Here is a 17,355-nt window from a genome sequence, read left to right as displayed (position 1 = left end):
GTAACAGCAAAAAAGCCGGCTCTAAAGTCGGCGGCCGGGCGGCTGCCGGGCCCCCTCAGCCCGTCCCGTCCCGTCGCTGCGGGGCAGGTCTCGCCCCAGTGAGGGGAACGGAGAAAGGGCTTCTCGTCGGGGGCCGGGGGGGGGGGGGCGGCAAGCCGGCCACGGGCGCGGTGCCGTCCGAGCGTGGTCCCGCCGCGCCGCCGGGGTGTCACGGGGAGGGGCGGGCGAGCGACCGTGCCCCTGGGTTTGGGGTAAGCGGGAACGGGGTGCGCGGTGGGCCAGGGTGGGTGTTTGGCTGGTACGGGTCGGTGCAGACCTTAAGACTGCAGGGACGGATCTGGCGTTCACTTGCAGCGATGTTGCGTGGTGGTCTTAGGGTCTGTTTTTATACTTTCTTATAAATCTCGGTAGCTAAGAATATTTGGAGGGAAGGGTAGCAGTACTGGACGTTCTGGTGTGCAGAAATGCTACTGTAGGCTTCTGCAGTCTGAATTTCTGGCTGTCCAGCTAGGACAACGGGCACGTCTACACCGTGTAACTGGTAAAAACTTTGCACAGGGATGTAAAACCTGTAAAGTTGCGTTAGTGTTGACATTTTGGAATGAGGGAGAGAGTAATAGGTATTGTAAGTTTAGTTAAGAGTAAAGTTTAGTGAGATAAGGGTGGAAGGGAGATAAGAGAGGAGGAAGGCAGATAAGGTTAAGGTGAGTTCAGCTTTGTGCTTCTATAAACAAAATTTGGTATTTTTGGAAGTTTGGATTCATTATTTGTAATGTTTCTTTAAGTTACTTTGATTTAGTAAGATTAAATGTTCATAGTTGTGACCATGAATGGTACTAAACTTTTATTTTAGTCTCACATGCCAGCAATATTTTCCCCGTCTTCAGAAATAGTCAAGCTATATTGTATGTTTTGGTGTTTTGCCCCATGATATGTAATATTTTCAGCTCATGTATGAAATAACAATTGAGACCCAGAAGATAGATTACTTTTAGTTGTGTGCTGAACGGAGTTTGGGTTTCTTTTCCTTTTCCTGATGGTTTGACACAATGAAAAGGGGGTTGGGGGGGGAGGGGAGGAAACCAGTTTAATGTTACACTAAGTCTAGCGATATATTGAAAACTTGTGCTTGATTCTTGAACAGAAGATTGATTTTATTGTCAGTAAAATATCTGAGTTACCGACTAGTTCATGACGTTGTATCCCAACATGTCAAAAACTTAGTTAATCAATGCAGGATGATCTTCTGTTTTAAAATTCAGAAGATCCTAATCAGGTAGGAGGTTAGAAACACCTTCTCACAAAAACATTTTCAGATTGTGGGATGTTTGTTCTATTAAGTTTTTACCATTGCAGTTTTTACTGGCTTTAAGGAGAACCTTAAAAAAGACATGAAATATGTCTACATCTACATTGCAAACCAAAAAAGCATGAAATCTCTATGCAGTTATATTTTCTGAGCTGTACTGGAGTTTTCTTTGGGGAACAGCCATTTAGAATATCTGGAGAATCAACCATCGCAGTGAGGTATGTCAGTGATTTATGCCCCAGTAGTGGTCTCTGATCTGCCAAACAAGTCTCATGCAGAGTCTGCACCTGTGAGGGCTTCTGCTGCTGCTAAATTTCTGTGTTGGTGTGCTTCAGTGCAGCTGAAGTCTAGTCATAGTACTAGTTAAGCTAGTATTATGATAGCTATCAAGATTTTCAGGAAAAATAAGTATACTTTTCCAGGATTTCAGGATATGTTCAGCAAAAATTTCCTGTGGCTTAATCTAATGCTAAGCTAGACTGGATTCAGCATTTACCTTAAGGGGAAAAATGGTAGCTAAAATCAACCTGAACTTTGGATTATCCATATGGATATGTATCACCTACTGCAAGTCAATTTGACATTTTAACAAAGAATTTCCTGAAACTCCTGCCACTGTGACAAAAAAACCCTGTCAGTATACTCAGTTTGATATATTTTGTTTATATTGGATAAACAATATTGTCTGCAACATTGTCAGGAATAAAGCTGTGTTCAGACATATATTGAAATTATTGTTAGGATTTAGGTGAATGTCTATACTTCTGTGATTTTTATGCACTTGCTTTGCTATCACGCCAGCTTTCAAACCTGCAAAGACGTAAAACCAAAGCAATCTATGCACTTTTATTCAGACTGAAGCTAGCTGTTGCTTTTTGAAGTTTAGTTAGTCAAATTTTTTGGGAAAAAAAAAATCTTTTACACTCACTTTGTCAGAATCATACTTCCAGATATGATACTGTTTTTCTAACTATTAGAAGCATTGGTTAATTATTTATATGCCGTTTGCCAGGTTGCATGTAAATAAAATAATGTTCTGAGGTCCCTGTAATGGAGCCAAGTTTATCTTTTGACTGAAACTTTCAGAAATGAACTTAACTAATATTCAAGGGCTGTGGGTGTTAGGGGGGACAGTCTGCCAGTAGTGCCTGCTGTGGAGCTCAGGAAATGGATGGTTTATATTTCTCAATAACTGAATGTAGCTGTTTCTTGCTTTCCTGGAATAGTTCTTCTTATGTGGAGATAAAGTGCTGATAAGAAACATGAAAGCAAAGTATATCTACCTTTTAACACGATGAATGAATGTCTTTCAAAATCCGAGTTTTTAACGTCTTCAGTGCTTTGCATTGCTAAAACAGCTACTGCATTTCCAGGCACTTTTTTTCATGGTATTTTTTCTCCAGTTATGTCAAGTTTTGTCCTCAAAACTTCACAGAAATCATTCAGCATTCCTAAAAGACATTGTCTTGTCATTTCTTTCACACTTCAGCAAATGTATTTTGTGTTGTAGTTCTTATCAATGTCACTGTTATGTATGAGGATTGTGGGTGGTCACATTCTTTGTGTGAATATTTTTAAAACCAGCATGCCCAGAACAAGGATTCTGATAGATTTCACTTAGATCTTTGTTGCCTTTAAACTTGGTTGCTTTTTCAGATACAGGGTGATTCTTCTGAAACTTGGAAATGAATAACATTTGATAAGCATTTTGCTAGGAAAACCAGTTGTTTGGGACTGTTCCTGTGGGGGTAAACAAGTACTTTGTATGAGCATCATTGTTCACAAAACATCAAAATACAGCCCTTTTGTTTTGCAACACAGATGGAAGTATCTGAGAAACTAACAAAAATTCTGTGTGGGCTGCGTGATATTTGTTCTTTAGCACAGTGTGAAATGCTATGTGAACACGGCAAGACCTATGCGGAAGGTGCAATATATGAAGATGCACTTGGATTACATCTTTAACAAGTACCTGGTAAATGCTACCAAATTTTCAAAGATAGAATGGATACATGGTTTTCCTGGGGCAAAATGCTTCATCCAGAGCACTGTTAAGTGGGGAGCCTGAAAGAAAGGGGTCCTGTTTCAACACCTATGATTTCAGAACCATTATTTCTAAGCTGGATAATTGCATACAAAAATATAACGTAAGTGAAAGTTGTCCTAGTCTGAAATCTTCAGCAGTAATTGGAGGAAATGGATAGTTGTGTAATAATCTGTTATTTATTGTTGCTCTTAGTCAAACAGATTCTTCATTGCTTTTTGCTGTTTGGGATAAGCATGTGATGCAAGTGTGTACGTATTTTTATTTAAAAAGGAAGCTTGATTTGTGAGTGGAACTGAATCCCTTCATAACACAGAATATGCAATAAAACATATGAGTACTCAACTGCGAGATTTACTAGCTGGTGTGTTTTTCACATGCTAATGCACTTAAAATCTGGTATTAAGAGTTACAGTTCTGTTTGATTTAAGTCTTAAAATTTTAGACTTTCTCCTCTGTGGCCTGGTATTCTTTTTGCATGTGCTCTGGGTTGTGGTCTTGTGATGACTTTCTCTTGTGGTCTGTTCTTGCAAACTGCTGTCAAACATCGCTGTTAGTCCCATCTTCTCCATGCTTGGCTTCAAATTTCCCCACTGCTGACCAATATAACATAACAATGCAAAATACCTGGCATTCTTATGGCAGTATATTAATTTTGGATGAAAAGCAATCAAGTCTATTTGATGCCAAGGAGTAATTGGGTCCAAACTGATGAGACAGATCACTGATAAATACAAGCATGTGTGTGAATGCACTGAAAGACTGGGCTCTGGTTTCATAACTTCTTCATAGTCCTCCTCATCAGGGGTTTAATCAATTCAATATACCAATGCTTCTGGTAAAGAAACAGTCTTCAGGGGAGTTTAATTTCTCCCCCCCCGCCCCCCGCCCCATCTCTTGGTGTCTCGGTGCTGAAATGCCCTAAATTTGCTTGTATGTTACCTTTGAAACTACATACAAGCAAGCAGCGAAAGGGCACGTGAAATTCTCAGCTTTTTTTCAGCTGAATGAGAAGCCAAGAGTGATTAGTGCTGCTGAACATAAAATGTGTACAGAGGGGTCAATGTTATGTCAGGACCAGCAGTTACCTGCCATTGCTTCATGTGAAAAATTTAAGGCTTCTGTACATAGAGAAAAGGCTCAAGTTGGCTGAATGCTGACGATCCTGCCACACAAAGGATACTGGAGTACTGACGTACTTATGCTGACATTTTTATTTAGCTTTGCCTTCTCTTACTGAAGATTTTGTGGCAGACTTTGCTTCTCTGTGTTAGTTGGTAATAGTTTGTACAAGTCAGTAAGTAAACAAAGGCTGCACTGTCTTTCAAGTAATAATAAATACATTTCTCTAGCTGTTGAATATTCCCACTGCAGTATATTTCCAGTGTCTAAACTCCAAGCTCATCTGAGCTGGAATTTTAGTTCTTTTTTTATTTCTTATCAAATCATTAAGATTCTATCATGATAGTTTATTTAAATTAGGTTATTTCTACGTGTGCTATAAATTCTAGCTAGCTTACAGCTGAAGATAACTCGATCCCTCGTTCCCTGGGCATTCAGGCCTCCCGTTTGAAGTTGCTGGGAGTTTGAGCCTGCACTTTTGGCCTTCTCTAGACTTCTGTGCCTCCTTATGTTTGCCTACTACCATAAATGATACATTGTAACTATTGGATTTTGGTCTATGTGTCATTCATTAGTAGCTGAATTTGGCTGGTGATTGAAGGTGGTTTTCCAGCCCAGCTGGCAAAAGAGTACCGTACTCCGTTTCTTTTGTCAGAAGTAAGCCGGAGGGAGCTGGGCAGGAGTTTTGTTTATGTTTGGGAGACACTCTAAACAGGTATGTGCAAGGGCTTAACATAGGCTTGAGCATCGATTGTCTTGCCATGCAGTCAACTCAGATGCACGGGTAACGATCATCCCATTAAACTTTTAAAACAGTGCTGCAGGAGTAACATTGATCTGAACTGTTAATGACTAGAACTAAATGTGTCAGGCTGGAAGGCTTTCTCTTAAATGTATTGGTTCGCTTGTTAGATAGGTTATAATAAATCTTGCTTTCTGAGGAAAAAAACCTGTGACTTTGAAGTCAGTTAAAATACCACTGTGATGCAGTGAAGGACAACTTGAAGCTAATGAACGTGCTTCAGCTCCGTTTTTCAGCAGTGTGATGGTTATGGCATTGACTGTGTAGTCAGTCCAATAGCAGCTGTTATGAAAACACCAGTAATTATTACTTGTCATTTTAAAACCTTACTCATTACTACTACTCATTACTCATGTTTTACTATTACTCATTACGGGCAATGAGTAACAGTGATCATTTCTTAGAAGAATAATGTCCTTTTTACTTCTCTGCTAGACTAGGCTTTAGTACAAAATTGAATCCACAGGTTTATTATCTTTATATTTCATATCAGATTTAATGCAGAATTATTTTAATACTTGTGAAATTAGAAAAATATAAACTATTACTAAGATAAGTTAAACAGCACTTTATTTTCTTCACTAGGTAGTAGAGATTGTATACTAGATCCTCATCTGAGTATCATGCTCACAGAGCTGAGGTTGGTCTGATTTCTGTTTGAGTAGCACTTGCTCCTGGCAGAGAGACAAACTGTTGGAACAATGAGGGATCAAATGCAAGAAATCTTAAAAGAAAACAAATTTGTAAGTACATACTTGATCTGTGTGGTAGTTTCCATTACTTGTGCTGATCTTCCTTGAAATAGTGAGTCATAATTTAAAGGCTTATTTTTTTTAGTGAGACATCAGTTAGGAGTCTGCTTTATTGCAATTTTTTCTTTTTTTTTTAGGCAGAGACAAAATATGCCATGGGGTAGAAGGAAGAGGAAAAGTAAAATTCATTAAGTTGCCACTATTGGTCATAGCTTGTAATTTATTGTGTATTAATTTTTGTTTTAGACTTCCATGTGAAAGAAATACAAGTCTATGGACTGCTTCCCTCAGCTTTTAAAACCTAAGGAGATTACCTATCTCAGAACAAACTTGATACACATAATAGATCTATTTGTTTTTTTGGCTCTGTTATAACTGTGTCATGGGTGATCTGTTGGTTCTCATATTTTAAAACCACTTGCTAAAGGCAGCTATTCAAATCGGTCTTACCCTGATTCAGTCACTTTTTTTTTTTTTTTTTTTTTTAAAGACTACAAGTCCCTTTTTTCTCTTTGTGGTTTGTCAGGAACTTTAGAAACTCAATTGCTGTTGCCTTTTAGTGCTTGATTCACCCTACACTCCTTTCAATTTACAGGGCAGCATTCCATCTAGTGCTTGTTCTAAGAGCTTTTCTGAGCTCTTTTCTGATCTTGAACAATCTTGCTTGCCACAATTGGTAGTCAGCAAATGAAAAAATTTTCATCAGTAATAAGTAGGAACAACTTCTGTCTTGTCCAATAAATCCTTGTGACAGTTTTGTAGCATAATATAAATGTAAACTAAACTTACCTCATAGGAAAAAAGAGGGATTTTTGATTGATCTGCTTTTGTAGCACTGATGGGAAAGTAAATCTTGTAATTACTTCAGTTGTCTAAAGACAAAACCAAAAGGATGGTGCGTCATGCTAGCTAGAAAATTAAGATTATTTTTTTTATCAGCTATGTATGCCTTTTCATTTCTGTTGAAGGCATAGTATGTGTTTCATTCAATTAAATTTCACATTTATTTTTCCAGATTTCTTTTTCAGATTGAGAAGCATCAAAATTATAACACCGGGGAAAGGGACTATCAAATAATTCAACATTTTTAAACATGGGTTTCATGTAAATATACATGCATCTTTACATGCTTAGGTTGTACTTGCATAGATTTACTAGTGCGTGATGATGTTCAAGAAACTGTAATACCTGCAATGGCTGGTGTTACATTCAGCCTTTCATTGTGCTTGCCTAGCCCACCACGTGGCTATGCCATTCCTCTAATTAGAGCAGAGTTGCACCCATGTCTGGACAGTATGTGTTTAGGTGCGATGTTTCCTTCTGCACTTAGAAATTGCCTAGTAACATCTTGTAGACATAACAAGGACATATTTAATATTAATCAAATGCAGCTCATTCCCACATTGTATGCTTGTGTTCTGTTTTACATAGCCTTGTAAGCACTGTGCCTTTTGTGTTGTTCTCCAATCTGACTGCAAAACCAATATGATGCCGTAAAAACTTGATTCCCTACATTCTCACCTTTCTTCGCACAAGCCTGTGCCCTTTTTTTATTGTTATTTTTGAAGCTTCATAAGTATCGCTGGTGTGCAGGCTTACAGCTTGTTAAAGGGAGTCTCAGTAAGTGTTTGGGCTAAGTTTTTTTGAATAGGGTGGATAATATGCTGCTTTGTATGTAGCTTCATGGAACCAAGGTTTGCTTGTTGACCAGCACTGGAAAGATCAGGTCTGTGATTTTTTTGCTGCATGGGCAGTTCTCAGTTTCTACAGAACTAAATCTTGCATAAAAACCAATCAACCTCTGTAGTTCGGAACTGAGTTTGAGGAATGCTAGTGTTTCTAGCCACGTTAGCAGGTGTTCGTTATAAAGATCAGCAACTACACCATAACATTTTTGTTTTTTAATTTAGACTAAAAAAAACCCCCAGAACTAGATTATTTTTGTGAATGTGTGCTTATGCAGTACAAGTGTCTTGTTTAGAAACAAGTTACAATAATAACTTCAGATGGGGTTGCTTAGGGCTTTGTCCAGTTGAGTCTTAGAAACTCCTGAGGGTGAAGGTTCTGCAACCTCTCAGCACCTGTCCCAGTGGCTGATAATCCTTACAGTGAAAATGTTTTTTCTTCTATCGAGTTGGAACCTTCCTTGTTTTAATTTATTTATTTTAATTAACTTCTTGTATTATCCCTCCCATACACCTCAGTAAACAACCTGTCTTCATCTTCTTGGTAACCTTCTCTTTTGAGGGCTGCTGTTAGGTCCCCTTGAGCCTTTTCTTCATCAGGCTGAACAGTGGTTCACCAGGCTTAAAGAAGTTTAGATTACTTTGAAATCTACACGTACATTCAATTTGTTTTCAACTTTAGTCTTTTAAATACTGGTTGAGGAGTGATTACTTTTAAAGTAGCATGCAACCTGTATTTCATGTCCTGCCAGACTAACTTCAAGTTGAATGAGGTTTAAAAGGAAATGTTTTTGCCCATAGATTCTAATATTCAAATTATATTTGGGAGTTAGGAGGATGGATTGATAATCCTCATGTCTTGTTGTATCCATAGTATTGTACATGAATTTTCAGAACAGTTGAGTCATCGTTGCGAGCTCTGCTCGTTGTTGATTTTGACATGAATGCTGCCATGTTGTTTATGACTTAATGATAAGGACATGGTCATTTAGGATAGCATTGCAGACTAATATAATAAATATTTTGCACCTATGCTTTTTTAGATGTATTGAAGTAATGTAGGTCTTACGAAAGCACTGGAATCATCTTTCTAGAAACTAATTATGGTATTATGCTGTTTGAGCTTACTTTTTTTTGGTTTAGACTTGAACAGAGTTAATAAAACAGAAATAAGAAAGGCAGTTTCAGTAGTAAAATCAACTAAACTGTATGGTTAATATGGTGGGTCTGCCCAATTTAAATGTAACATACGAAGAGCTAATAATATTTATGGAGCTCCAGTCTAGTGCCTTTTTGGTGAGCTATTACTTAATAAAAATTGTTGGTATTACAAGACTTTGGAATTCTTGTTTTCTCTAGAATAGACACTTTTATCTCATGTGCCTTCCTAAAGTTGATCTTTGTGTTAATTCTTTTTCTAGAAAATCAAGTTCTTGACATCCTTTATCCAAGAACCTGGAGCAGCAGAGAGACAGTTTTTACAGTGAGGAGAAATTAACTGCTAGGTAAGTTAACTGCCAATGTCTGGCAACAATCTGATCTTTTCAGCTGGGAAGAACAACTATGAGTTGTAATCTTCAGCTGGGTATGTAAGTTGAATCAGTTGCTGTGGTAGTGGGTAATCTAGAGATAGTATATATTGGGACAGTCCTTGAGTGAGGAAAAAAGGAATGTTTGTGACCTGTACATGTAGTTTCCATCCTGAGCAGTGACGAAACTCTACTCAAATATTCAGTGAAATATGTAATCCTACTTTTTTTTGTATGTTGCAAAAAATGTGAGGATAGAGTTAAGTTCTGTGAGTGTTCTAGGAGTTAGATATCTGGTAAATTGTGAATGTCTATGTACTTAGGCAGGTAAAATATATATAGGTATAAAGAGCTATGTATATTTATCTCTGCTTGTCATTTTATAGTGTGGTGCCTTGTCAAGCTGCCTGGTATTTCAGGTAAATTTGAAGTGACAGTTCATTATAGTAAATTAGATGTCACTAATTTCCTTTGTGAGTAAATTTTACATAAAAATGTGTAGAAAGTAGTAAAGGTAACCTTCTGCTCTGCATTTGATGACAACCCAAGTACTGAATTATTTACAATTGCTTTGTATTGCCCATTTACTGTTTGATGGATCATTTTACACCATAATATTGTTGCTGCATGGGAAAAATATATATTCAGCAGTCTCAGTGACCTCTGGAAAGGATAATTTATTTGGGAGTTTAAAATATGGTTGACGTTTTACCAAAACCTCCTGGACTATTTTTGTTTGCAAAGCCTACAGAATATTATATTTTGTAGTTTGAGGCTATATAGCTATTAAATAGTGGGGGGAAAAAAAAGTTATCATTAGAAGTGTTTTTCATCTTGGTTTGCTTCTAGTTATGCTTATTGACAATGTGGAAATTCCCAAAGTAGTCCAAGAGATATAAGTAAAACATAACTTCTTTTGAACTTTGAGTTTTTGAAACATTCTTTTTTCAGGTTTGGGGTTTTTTGTTGTTTTTTTTTTTTAATTCAAAAAAAGACAGCATTAGAGTTTTTTTCAGTAATGAAGCTCTGGTTTTTCTTTATGCCTTGTTGGCATTGAGAATACATAAAGTGTTTGAATAATATGTTAGCATTTATATTTGTGAATATAATTAACAGGAGTTTGTTAGGTGTATGTTACTGCCATTGCTGCACTTAGTTCTAAATAGCAAAAGTCATTATGTTTGGGGCTGCTTGGTTATTACTTTCACGTATATGTGTCATCAGGTACTAGAAAACCTCCCTTCATGTAAAACAAGATGAAGAAAAAATGGTAGTTCAGTGAGAACCTCTCTGATATATTCGGAAGTATATTTAACTTTAATTGGCATATTATATCAATGCCATTATCTTATTTCCAAAACCATTAAGTATTGCTAAAGCCACCTAAATAAAACTACTGTATTTTTTTTATTTTAAGTTTTCCTTTGAAAATTTAGTTTTAATAAGCCAAGCATGAATATAATATGATTGCTGACTCTCCAATAATTATTTTTCTTTTTCTGTTTAGGTGTTCAAACTTCTGATTCAGTCACCAGATATTAATGAGGAAGAAAACCTGACTCATTAACACAGTTCTGGTAGTTTGTCGGGGTTTTTTTATTCCGTGGTGTTTGAGGAGAGATTTGAGGAAAATTTCAAGGAATGGAGTTAGCTCACAGTTTACTACTTAATGAAGAAGTGTATAACCAGCTTGGTGAATTTCAAAAAGCAGAGTTCATTTTTGAATGGTTACAGTTTTTGGAAAAACTTTTACCAGTGACTAGCAGAGTAAGTATAATGAGACTTGAGAAGAAAAGCACATTACAGAGCTGTTTATCTCTGTCTTTTTTGTTATTTTGTTTAAGAAAAAAGGGCAGTATTCAATTTCGTTTACTTCATGTCTTTTATGTACATGCACTGAAAGTATGTTCAGTGTTAGTAGCAGCTTTCTAAATGTTACAAGTTTTTGGTTACAGCCCTTCAGGTGGCAGAGCTCCTAGTCCAATGAAAGGAATTTTTTTTTTTTTTAACTCAGATTATTACTGCAAGATTTTGCAACCGTATGATGAATAATGGTAGTCATGCTTCCACCTAGCATGGCACAATTTGGTAGTTCCCTAGCAAGCAAGAATGTAGCAACTTGCTCTTTGTTTTTTATTTTCCTAATCAAATGATAAAAGATCCATTTCCAGCCAACTCTCCAGTTGTTTGGTTCACTGTTCAGTGTATATTAAGTAGGATATGTGGATATGTAACAGTAAACCAACCTAGATAATGCTATTTAAGAGTTATGTTATTTGTTTTAAAATATGTAAATGAAATACAGTGCTAAGCTCTTTTTTTTTTTTTAAAGATCATTTGATATAAGACTATTGATATAAGACTAAAATAGATGGTAGTTTTAAGGGAAGTTCTTTCCGTTCTAATGCTCAACTTCTTGAAACTCTGCTAAGGTTCTCCTTTGCTACTTAAATTGCTATATTTATGTGAATTGTTTAATTTTTAAACAGGCTTAAAAGAAGCAAGAAAAGGCAATTTTGTTTTAGCAAGATGTAGCTATACAAATGCCATAGGGAAAATACACTTGAAATGCTACTAGAAAGAATTATGCTCTGAAAAATGTGGTTTTTAAATCTCTTTTTTTTTTTTTTAAGAAGAAGAATAAAATAGTCCAATATTTGAGATGGCTTTGCTTTAAGTAGAAAGGTGCAATAAAATGTTCATTTTTAATTAAGCATGTCAGATTATCAGAACAGTAATAATGGAAAGTAAAGATAATTAGCATTAATTATCTTCAACTAACTTTTAACTGAAATTTAACTGGTTACTGATTTTATTTCCAGGCTGATATAAGGGAAAACCAGAAGAAACTGGTTGAACAATTGACTTCTTTATTAAACAATTCACCAGGACCTCCTACCAGACGGCTTGTTGCCAAGAACTTAGCTGTACTTTATAGCACTGGAGACACTTTTTCTGTTTACCAAACAATTGACAAATGCAATGAACTCATACGGAGTAAAGATGATTCACCAAGTTATCTGCCCACGAAACTGTAAGTATTTTTTTTAACTCCAAACTTCAAATCCAGTAATAACAAGAGAGACGGATTTACATGGTGAGAGGTTAATGTAGGAGAGGGTATGCTCCCTCATTTCTGCCTGTTGTCTGATAGGGCTTTGTACTATATGACACACAGAATTTGGGAGCTTCCCTGATTAGTATCATTATTGTGGGTGTACCCAGCTGTAAAAAGTAATTTTTTTCCTTGGTATTACATCTCTAAAATTTTTACACTTGAATATTACAAAGAGAAACTGAATACATCTGAAACATGAAAGCAAATTCAAATTGCTTCCTTTCCTCTAGGTATTATAACAATTCTATTTTAATCATTTAGTATATGCTGCTTTCAGGGCAGAATTATGAGTGGTTAAGTACTTCTGTAGCATTTAATACATTTCTGTGGCATTACTGGAAAGTTTTGAGTAAGTTCAGCTACATGTTGGGGGGAAAAAAAATCAGGTCAGTACTTTACAACATAAATTGCCTTTGAAAATTTACTAAGCTTAAAATATATTTCCTTCCTTATTTAGAAGTTTCTTATTATGATTCACATAAATATAACAGAGAATCAATCACATTCATACACTTCAAAATCAGATTACTTTTGAAGCATTTAACGCAGAGGCAATTTGGTGGCTGATGGGAGTCAGTGTAGGTTGCATATGTTAGAACAAAATTTGACCTAACTAGCTAGCTAGTATTTACTAAATCCACTGGAAAGAAATGCTTTGAGTGATTTGAAAGCTAAGCTAAATTAATGTATTTAGGAGTGTAGGAATGCTAAACTTGTTGCTATCCTTCAGAACTATAATGACCATAGTATGCTTTAAGGTAATAGAGTAAACTGAGGCCTGTTTACGCTTTGTGTTTTTGTTCAGTGACAGGACAAAACCAGGTGCAATACGTATTGCCATATTGAATAAACCATGCTTTACAGCAAGTCAAACCAACCTGCTTTTTACCAAAAAGGTGAAGAAAGCTTTTCATAAGTAACTTACTTAACATTAGTAAAAGGAAAAAAATGCTTACCTGACATGATGCACCTGAGTTCACTACCACAGGATACATAAGAAAACAAAGAATATGGTTGTATTAGATATTGTATGTGTGCACCAGGAACCAAAAAGGTAGAAGACAGTTGGTGATCTTCAGCCAGACAATTGAAAATCAGGCCAGAGAGAATACCAGCAACAGATAACAGAGTTAATGAGGGGGCAGGTGTTTGAAAAACAAGGAGAAAGTAATAGTAGTGCTCAGAAGAGCAGTAAAACAGACAAGTATAACTCCAGGTACAAAATACAGTTATTGAGTACATTTCTTAATCCAACTAGGAAACTGGGTATAGTTAGTTAGAAACATCTGAAATGTTTGGAACAAAACACCCAAAGCCTAGCCAACAGAACAGAGAAATGTGAACTGTTATTACAGTTATGTCAAACCAAATCTTAAGGTGCAGAATTATGCATAACCTTTATTCCTGAAACAATGCACATCTTTCACTATAGTGAAGAAAATTAAAGATAAAGGTAGAGATAGTAAAACACCATTGTGCATTAATGATACAGTATACAAAGCAGAGCAGAATCTGTCTTCCTTTGCTTCACATGCTAATCCTGTTTCTGACAACCCACGTGAAGTTTCCTGAAAATAGATTTTTGCAAGGAGTCAGTTGTATTTTACAATACCATAATATTTTTTTGTTCCCTGCTTGTTCCAGTTGACCTCTTGTGCAGTCTTTTGAGTCAAGAGTAAGTTTGCTATAAAAGGTCTTAGTCCTGCAAAGGAAATTAATGCTGTACTACTGGCTCCTCAACAGTGAGATGCATTAACATTATAGGTGAGTTGTAGTATGGGACAGAGCTCTGCGGGTCTTCCTGCAAGATGCCACACTGGAGGAAGTGGCATGACGTTGGCATAGCAAGGAGGGATGATGGATTCCATCAGCAGTAAGGCAGAAATGGCAAAGACAAACAGAAATGGCAGATATCCAGAGTCAGAAGGCAGAGAAGTAGCTGGTGGAGAAAGAGAGGTGGCAGTATTCAGAATCCTGCTGGGTGTGTAAGCAGTACTGAGGAGAGGAAATAAGACGTGAAGTGGAGAAAAAGGTAGCAGTAAAATATGGTTTACTTCAAAAAAGGTTTGGAAAAGGGATTTCTTATAGTACTGGCACTGAGACAACAGGCTACAGAAAAATAATTGGAACTACAGAACCCTTTATTGAGTAAAATCTTTCATCTTGGGCTGCAAGTACATGGAATACTTGGTGTTCAGTGAAGAAAGACTGCCTTTTTTTCTTCTTTTTTTTTTTTATTTTTTTAAATGTTGATTAAAGTGTTGTCTTTGTTTGCCATCTGTCCTTATTTAGCATATGTGCCCATGTTGACTGGTGTCGTGGTTTAACCCCAGCCAGCAACTAAGCACCACGCAGCTGCTCACTCACTCCCCCCCCATCCAGTGGGATGGGGGAGAAAATCGGGAAAAGAAGTAAAACTCGTGGGTTAAGATAAGAATGGTTTAATAGAACAGAAAAGAAGAAACTAATAATGATAATGATAACACTAATAAAATGACAGCAGTAGTAATAAAAGGATTGGAATGCACAAATGATGCGCAGGGCAATTGCTCACCACCCGCCGACCGACACCCAGCCAGTCCCCAAGCGGCGAATCCCTGCCCCCCCCTTCCCAGTTCCTAAGCTAGATGGAATGTCCCATGGTATGGAATACACTGTTGGCCAGTTTGGGTCAGGTGCCCTGGCTGGGCATGAGAAGCTGAAAAATCCTTGACTATAGTCTAAACACTACTGAGCAACAACTGAAAACATCAGTGTTATCAACATTCTTCACATACTGAACTCAAAACATAGCACTGTACCAGCTACTAGGAAGACAGTTAACTCTATGCCAGCTGAAATTAGGACAACTGGTAGCAACATTTCGCCATCATTGTTCACAATATGTTGATTTGCCTGGAAACTCTTCTAAGTAAAATTTCCAGTGAATTGTTCTCTTATCTAAAAAATTATCATTTTTCTTTTTTCATATAAGTGGAAGATGGAAATGTTTTAGGCAAGCATTTTAAACAGAACCTTAGTTAGGTACTCATCTCCTACTAAAATTGAGTGTGATGTGAATGCTAAAACAGATGAGATAAACAGGTCATATAGTGTGAATACAGCTTATTACTTTACTTTAAATTACAAAGTTTTTAAAATATTCACTAGGGCTGCTTTTAAACCATAAGCATTTTGAAAGCATTTGGCTGGTCAGCAAACTTTCATAGCTGATCTCAATGCTATTTTACCACATGTTTAAGTATCTTAGTTCTACATTTTTGTTGGTACCTCTCCAAGCACAATTGTTAAGGCAAAATTTGAGAGAAAACAACTTAAATGTATCTTATATAAAGAGTGGTATATCAAAATGGAGATGTGCTGTCAGGGAGTTAAAAACACAGGCAGAGGGGCTTTTCCCTGCAAAACTTGTATAAATTTACAGGCTTCCTTGGAAACTTCTGGCTGTTGCTTGTGATTTGACAGATAAAATGACTCAATAGTTAATACAGTTTGGACTTAGTGAAGAAATATTTGTGGAAAAAAAAATAGACAAGTAGGGTCCTACAATCCTAGAAGGCAGTCAGAAGAGCTTCCTAAATCCTATGCTTTGAACTTTTATAGAAACTTAAATATTGATGAGCAGAAGTAGCTGGATTCTGGGCTTTAGTTGACTAGATGTTACTCATCAACAAATATTGCCACTTTGTTGCTAGAAATCACTGTTCAACCCTGATCAACTCTTTCATACAACACTTAAGCATATGGCAGTACAACCAACTATGTAAGAGTGTTTGCAGCTTATACTGTGATGTAGTAAGGTAGTTCTTGTTTGAGGTTTTTTTGTTGTATATGTTTGTTAAATATTCTTTCTTTGGATTATGATGTGAAATATATATTATTTAGTCTTGAAGCTAGTTAAAGAGAGTATTTATGACCATCAGATGATCAATTTAGTAGTAAGGTGGTGCAATTGTAATTTTGTGCCCAGCCACACCATGAACAAAATTAAAATCCAGACTGTTGGTGTGTAACGAGTTGGATAAAAGCAATAATGAAAAAGGTTGCTTTAATGAAAATAGGATTTTGGTATGATAAGAGCTAAAGAAAATAGGGTTTTGGCACGATAAGAGGTAAAGAATACCAGTTTTGTTTTTCTTACTGTACTTTGTCATTTAGGGAATTACTGTTAATATTAAATGCATTTTTCTAATTAAGAATGTGTTCAGTATGAGATTTTAAAATTCTTTATGTGAAAGTTGAATTCAGTTGGGGAATAAATAAAATGTTGTTTTGTTGAAGGGGGTGCTGAGCAGTGTCACTGCATATTTAAGTAGGTCTGGCCAAAGAGCTGAAAGCTGATTAAAGATATAATTTCTTCTTTCCTTGTAATCATAAAATTAATTGGTTTAGTTATAGATCTGTCAATACTTAAGCAAAGTGGTTTCCTTAATTAATTATTCAAAGGAAAATGCTATTTAATTAAGCAACTCTTTATTTATTTTTTTTTGCTCAATATTTAGCAATTTTTGCTTTGCTAAAGGAGATGTCAATGAGCACACAGACTCCAGTTGTCAGGTATTTCACCTGGAAACTAAATTCAGAATTTGTGTGCGGTGAAAAGGGCATACTTTTTTTTTCTTCAAGATGTTTCCTTATTATGTATTGTTATACATAAATGCCAGAATTTTAATTACTAGACCATTTGCAGTCTACTATTGACCATCAAGTTGTAAATAAACCTGTCCCTGGCTACTCCTAGCATCATCTGCCACAGCACAGTGCCATAGACTGCATGATACAGGGCATGGTTATTTAGAAATTAATGTTAGGGTTTAAAGATGGATATGAAAATTGTATTCCTATCATAAAATTTATTGGAAGATTGTATTACCTGAATTCTTGTATTACTCAAGTTATTCTTCCAACCCTTGTATCTGCATTTCTCCTAGAGCGTGAGTATGTGCCACACACAGACCATTTTCTTTTTTCCTTTTTTTCTGCCTGCCCCCCCC

At 36.4% G+C, this 17,355-nt stretch overlaps 1 protein-coding gene across 2 annotated transcripts in view; it reads left to right on the top strand.

Moving 5' to 3' along the window:
• The first annotated feature begins 10,884 nt into the window (after positions 1-10,884).
• The window catches only part of HEATR5A (HEAT repeat containing 5A), a 56,898-nt gene continuing 50,427 nt past the window's right edge, over positions 10,885-17,355 (top strand). For both annotated transcript variants that reach the window (XM_010574265.1, XM_010574266.1), the window contains exons 1-2: positions 10,885-11,010; positions 12,066-12,277. In XM_010574265.1, coding sequence (XP_010572567.1) covers positions 10,885-11,010; positions 12,066-12,277 — 338 coding nt within the window. The remainder of the gene's footprint in view (positions 11,011-12,065; positions 12,278-17,355) is intronic.

This window comes from Haliaeetus leucocephalus, unplaced genomic scaffold (genome assembly GCF_000737465.1).
Source record: "Haliaeetus leucocephalus isolate CR32 unplaced genomic scaffold, Haliaeetus_leucocephalus-4.0 Scaffold417, whole genome shotgun sequence".
Lineage (NCBI taxonomy): Eukaryota > Metazoa > Chordata > Aves > Accipitriformes > Accipitridae > Haliaeetus > Haliaeetus leucocephalus.
Note: the sequence above shows the minus strand (reverse complement) of the source record. Positions and strands in the feature narration are given on the sequence as shown.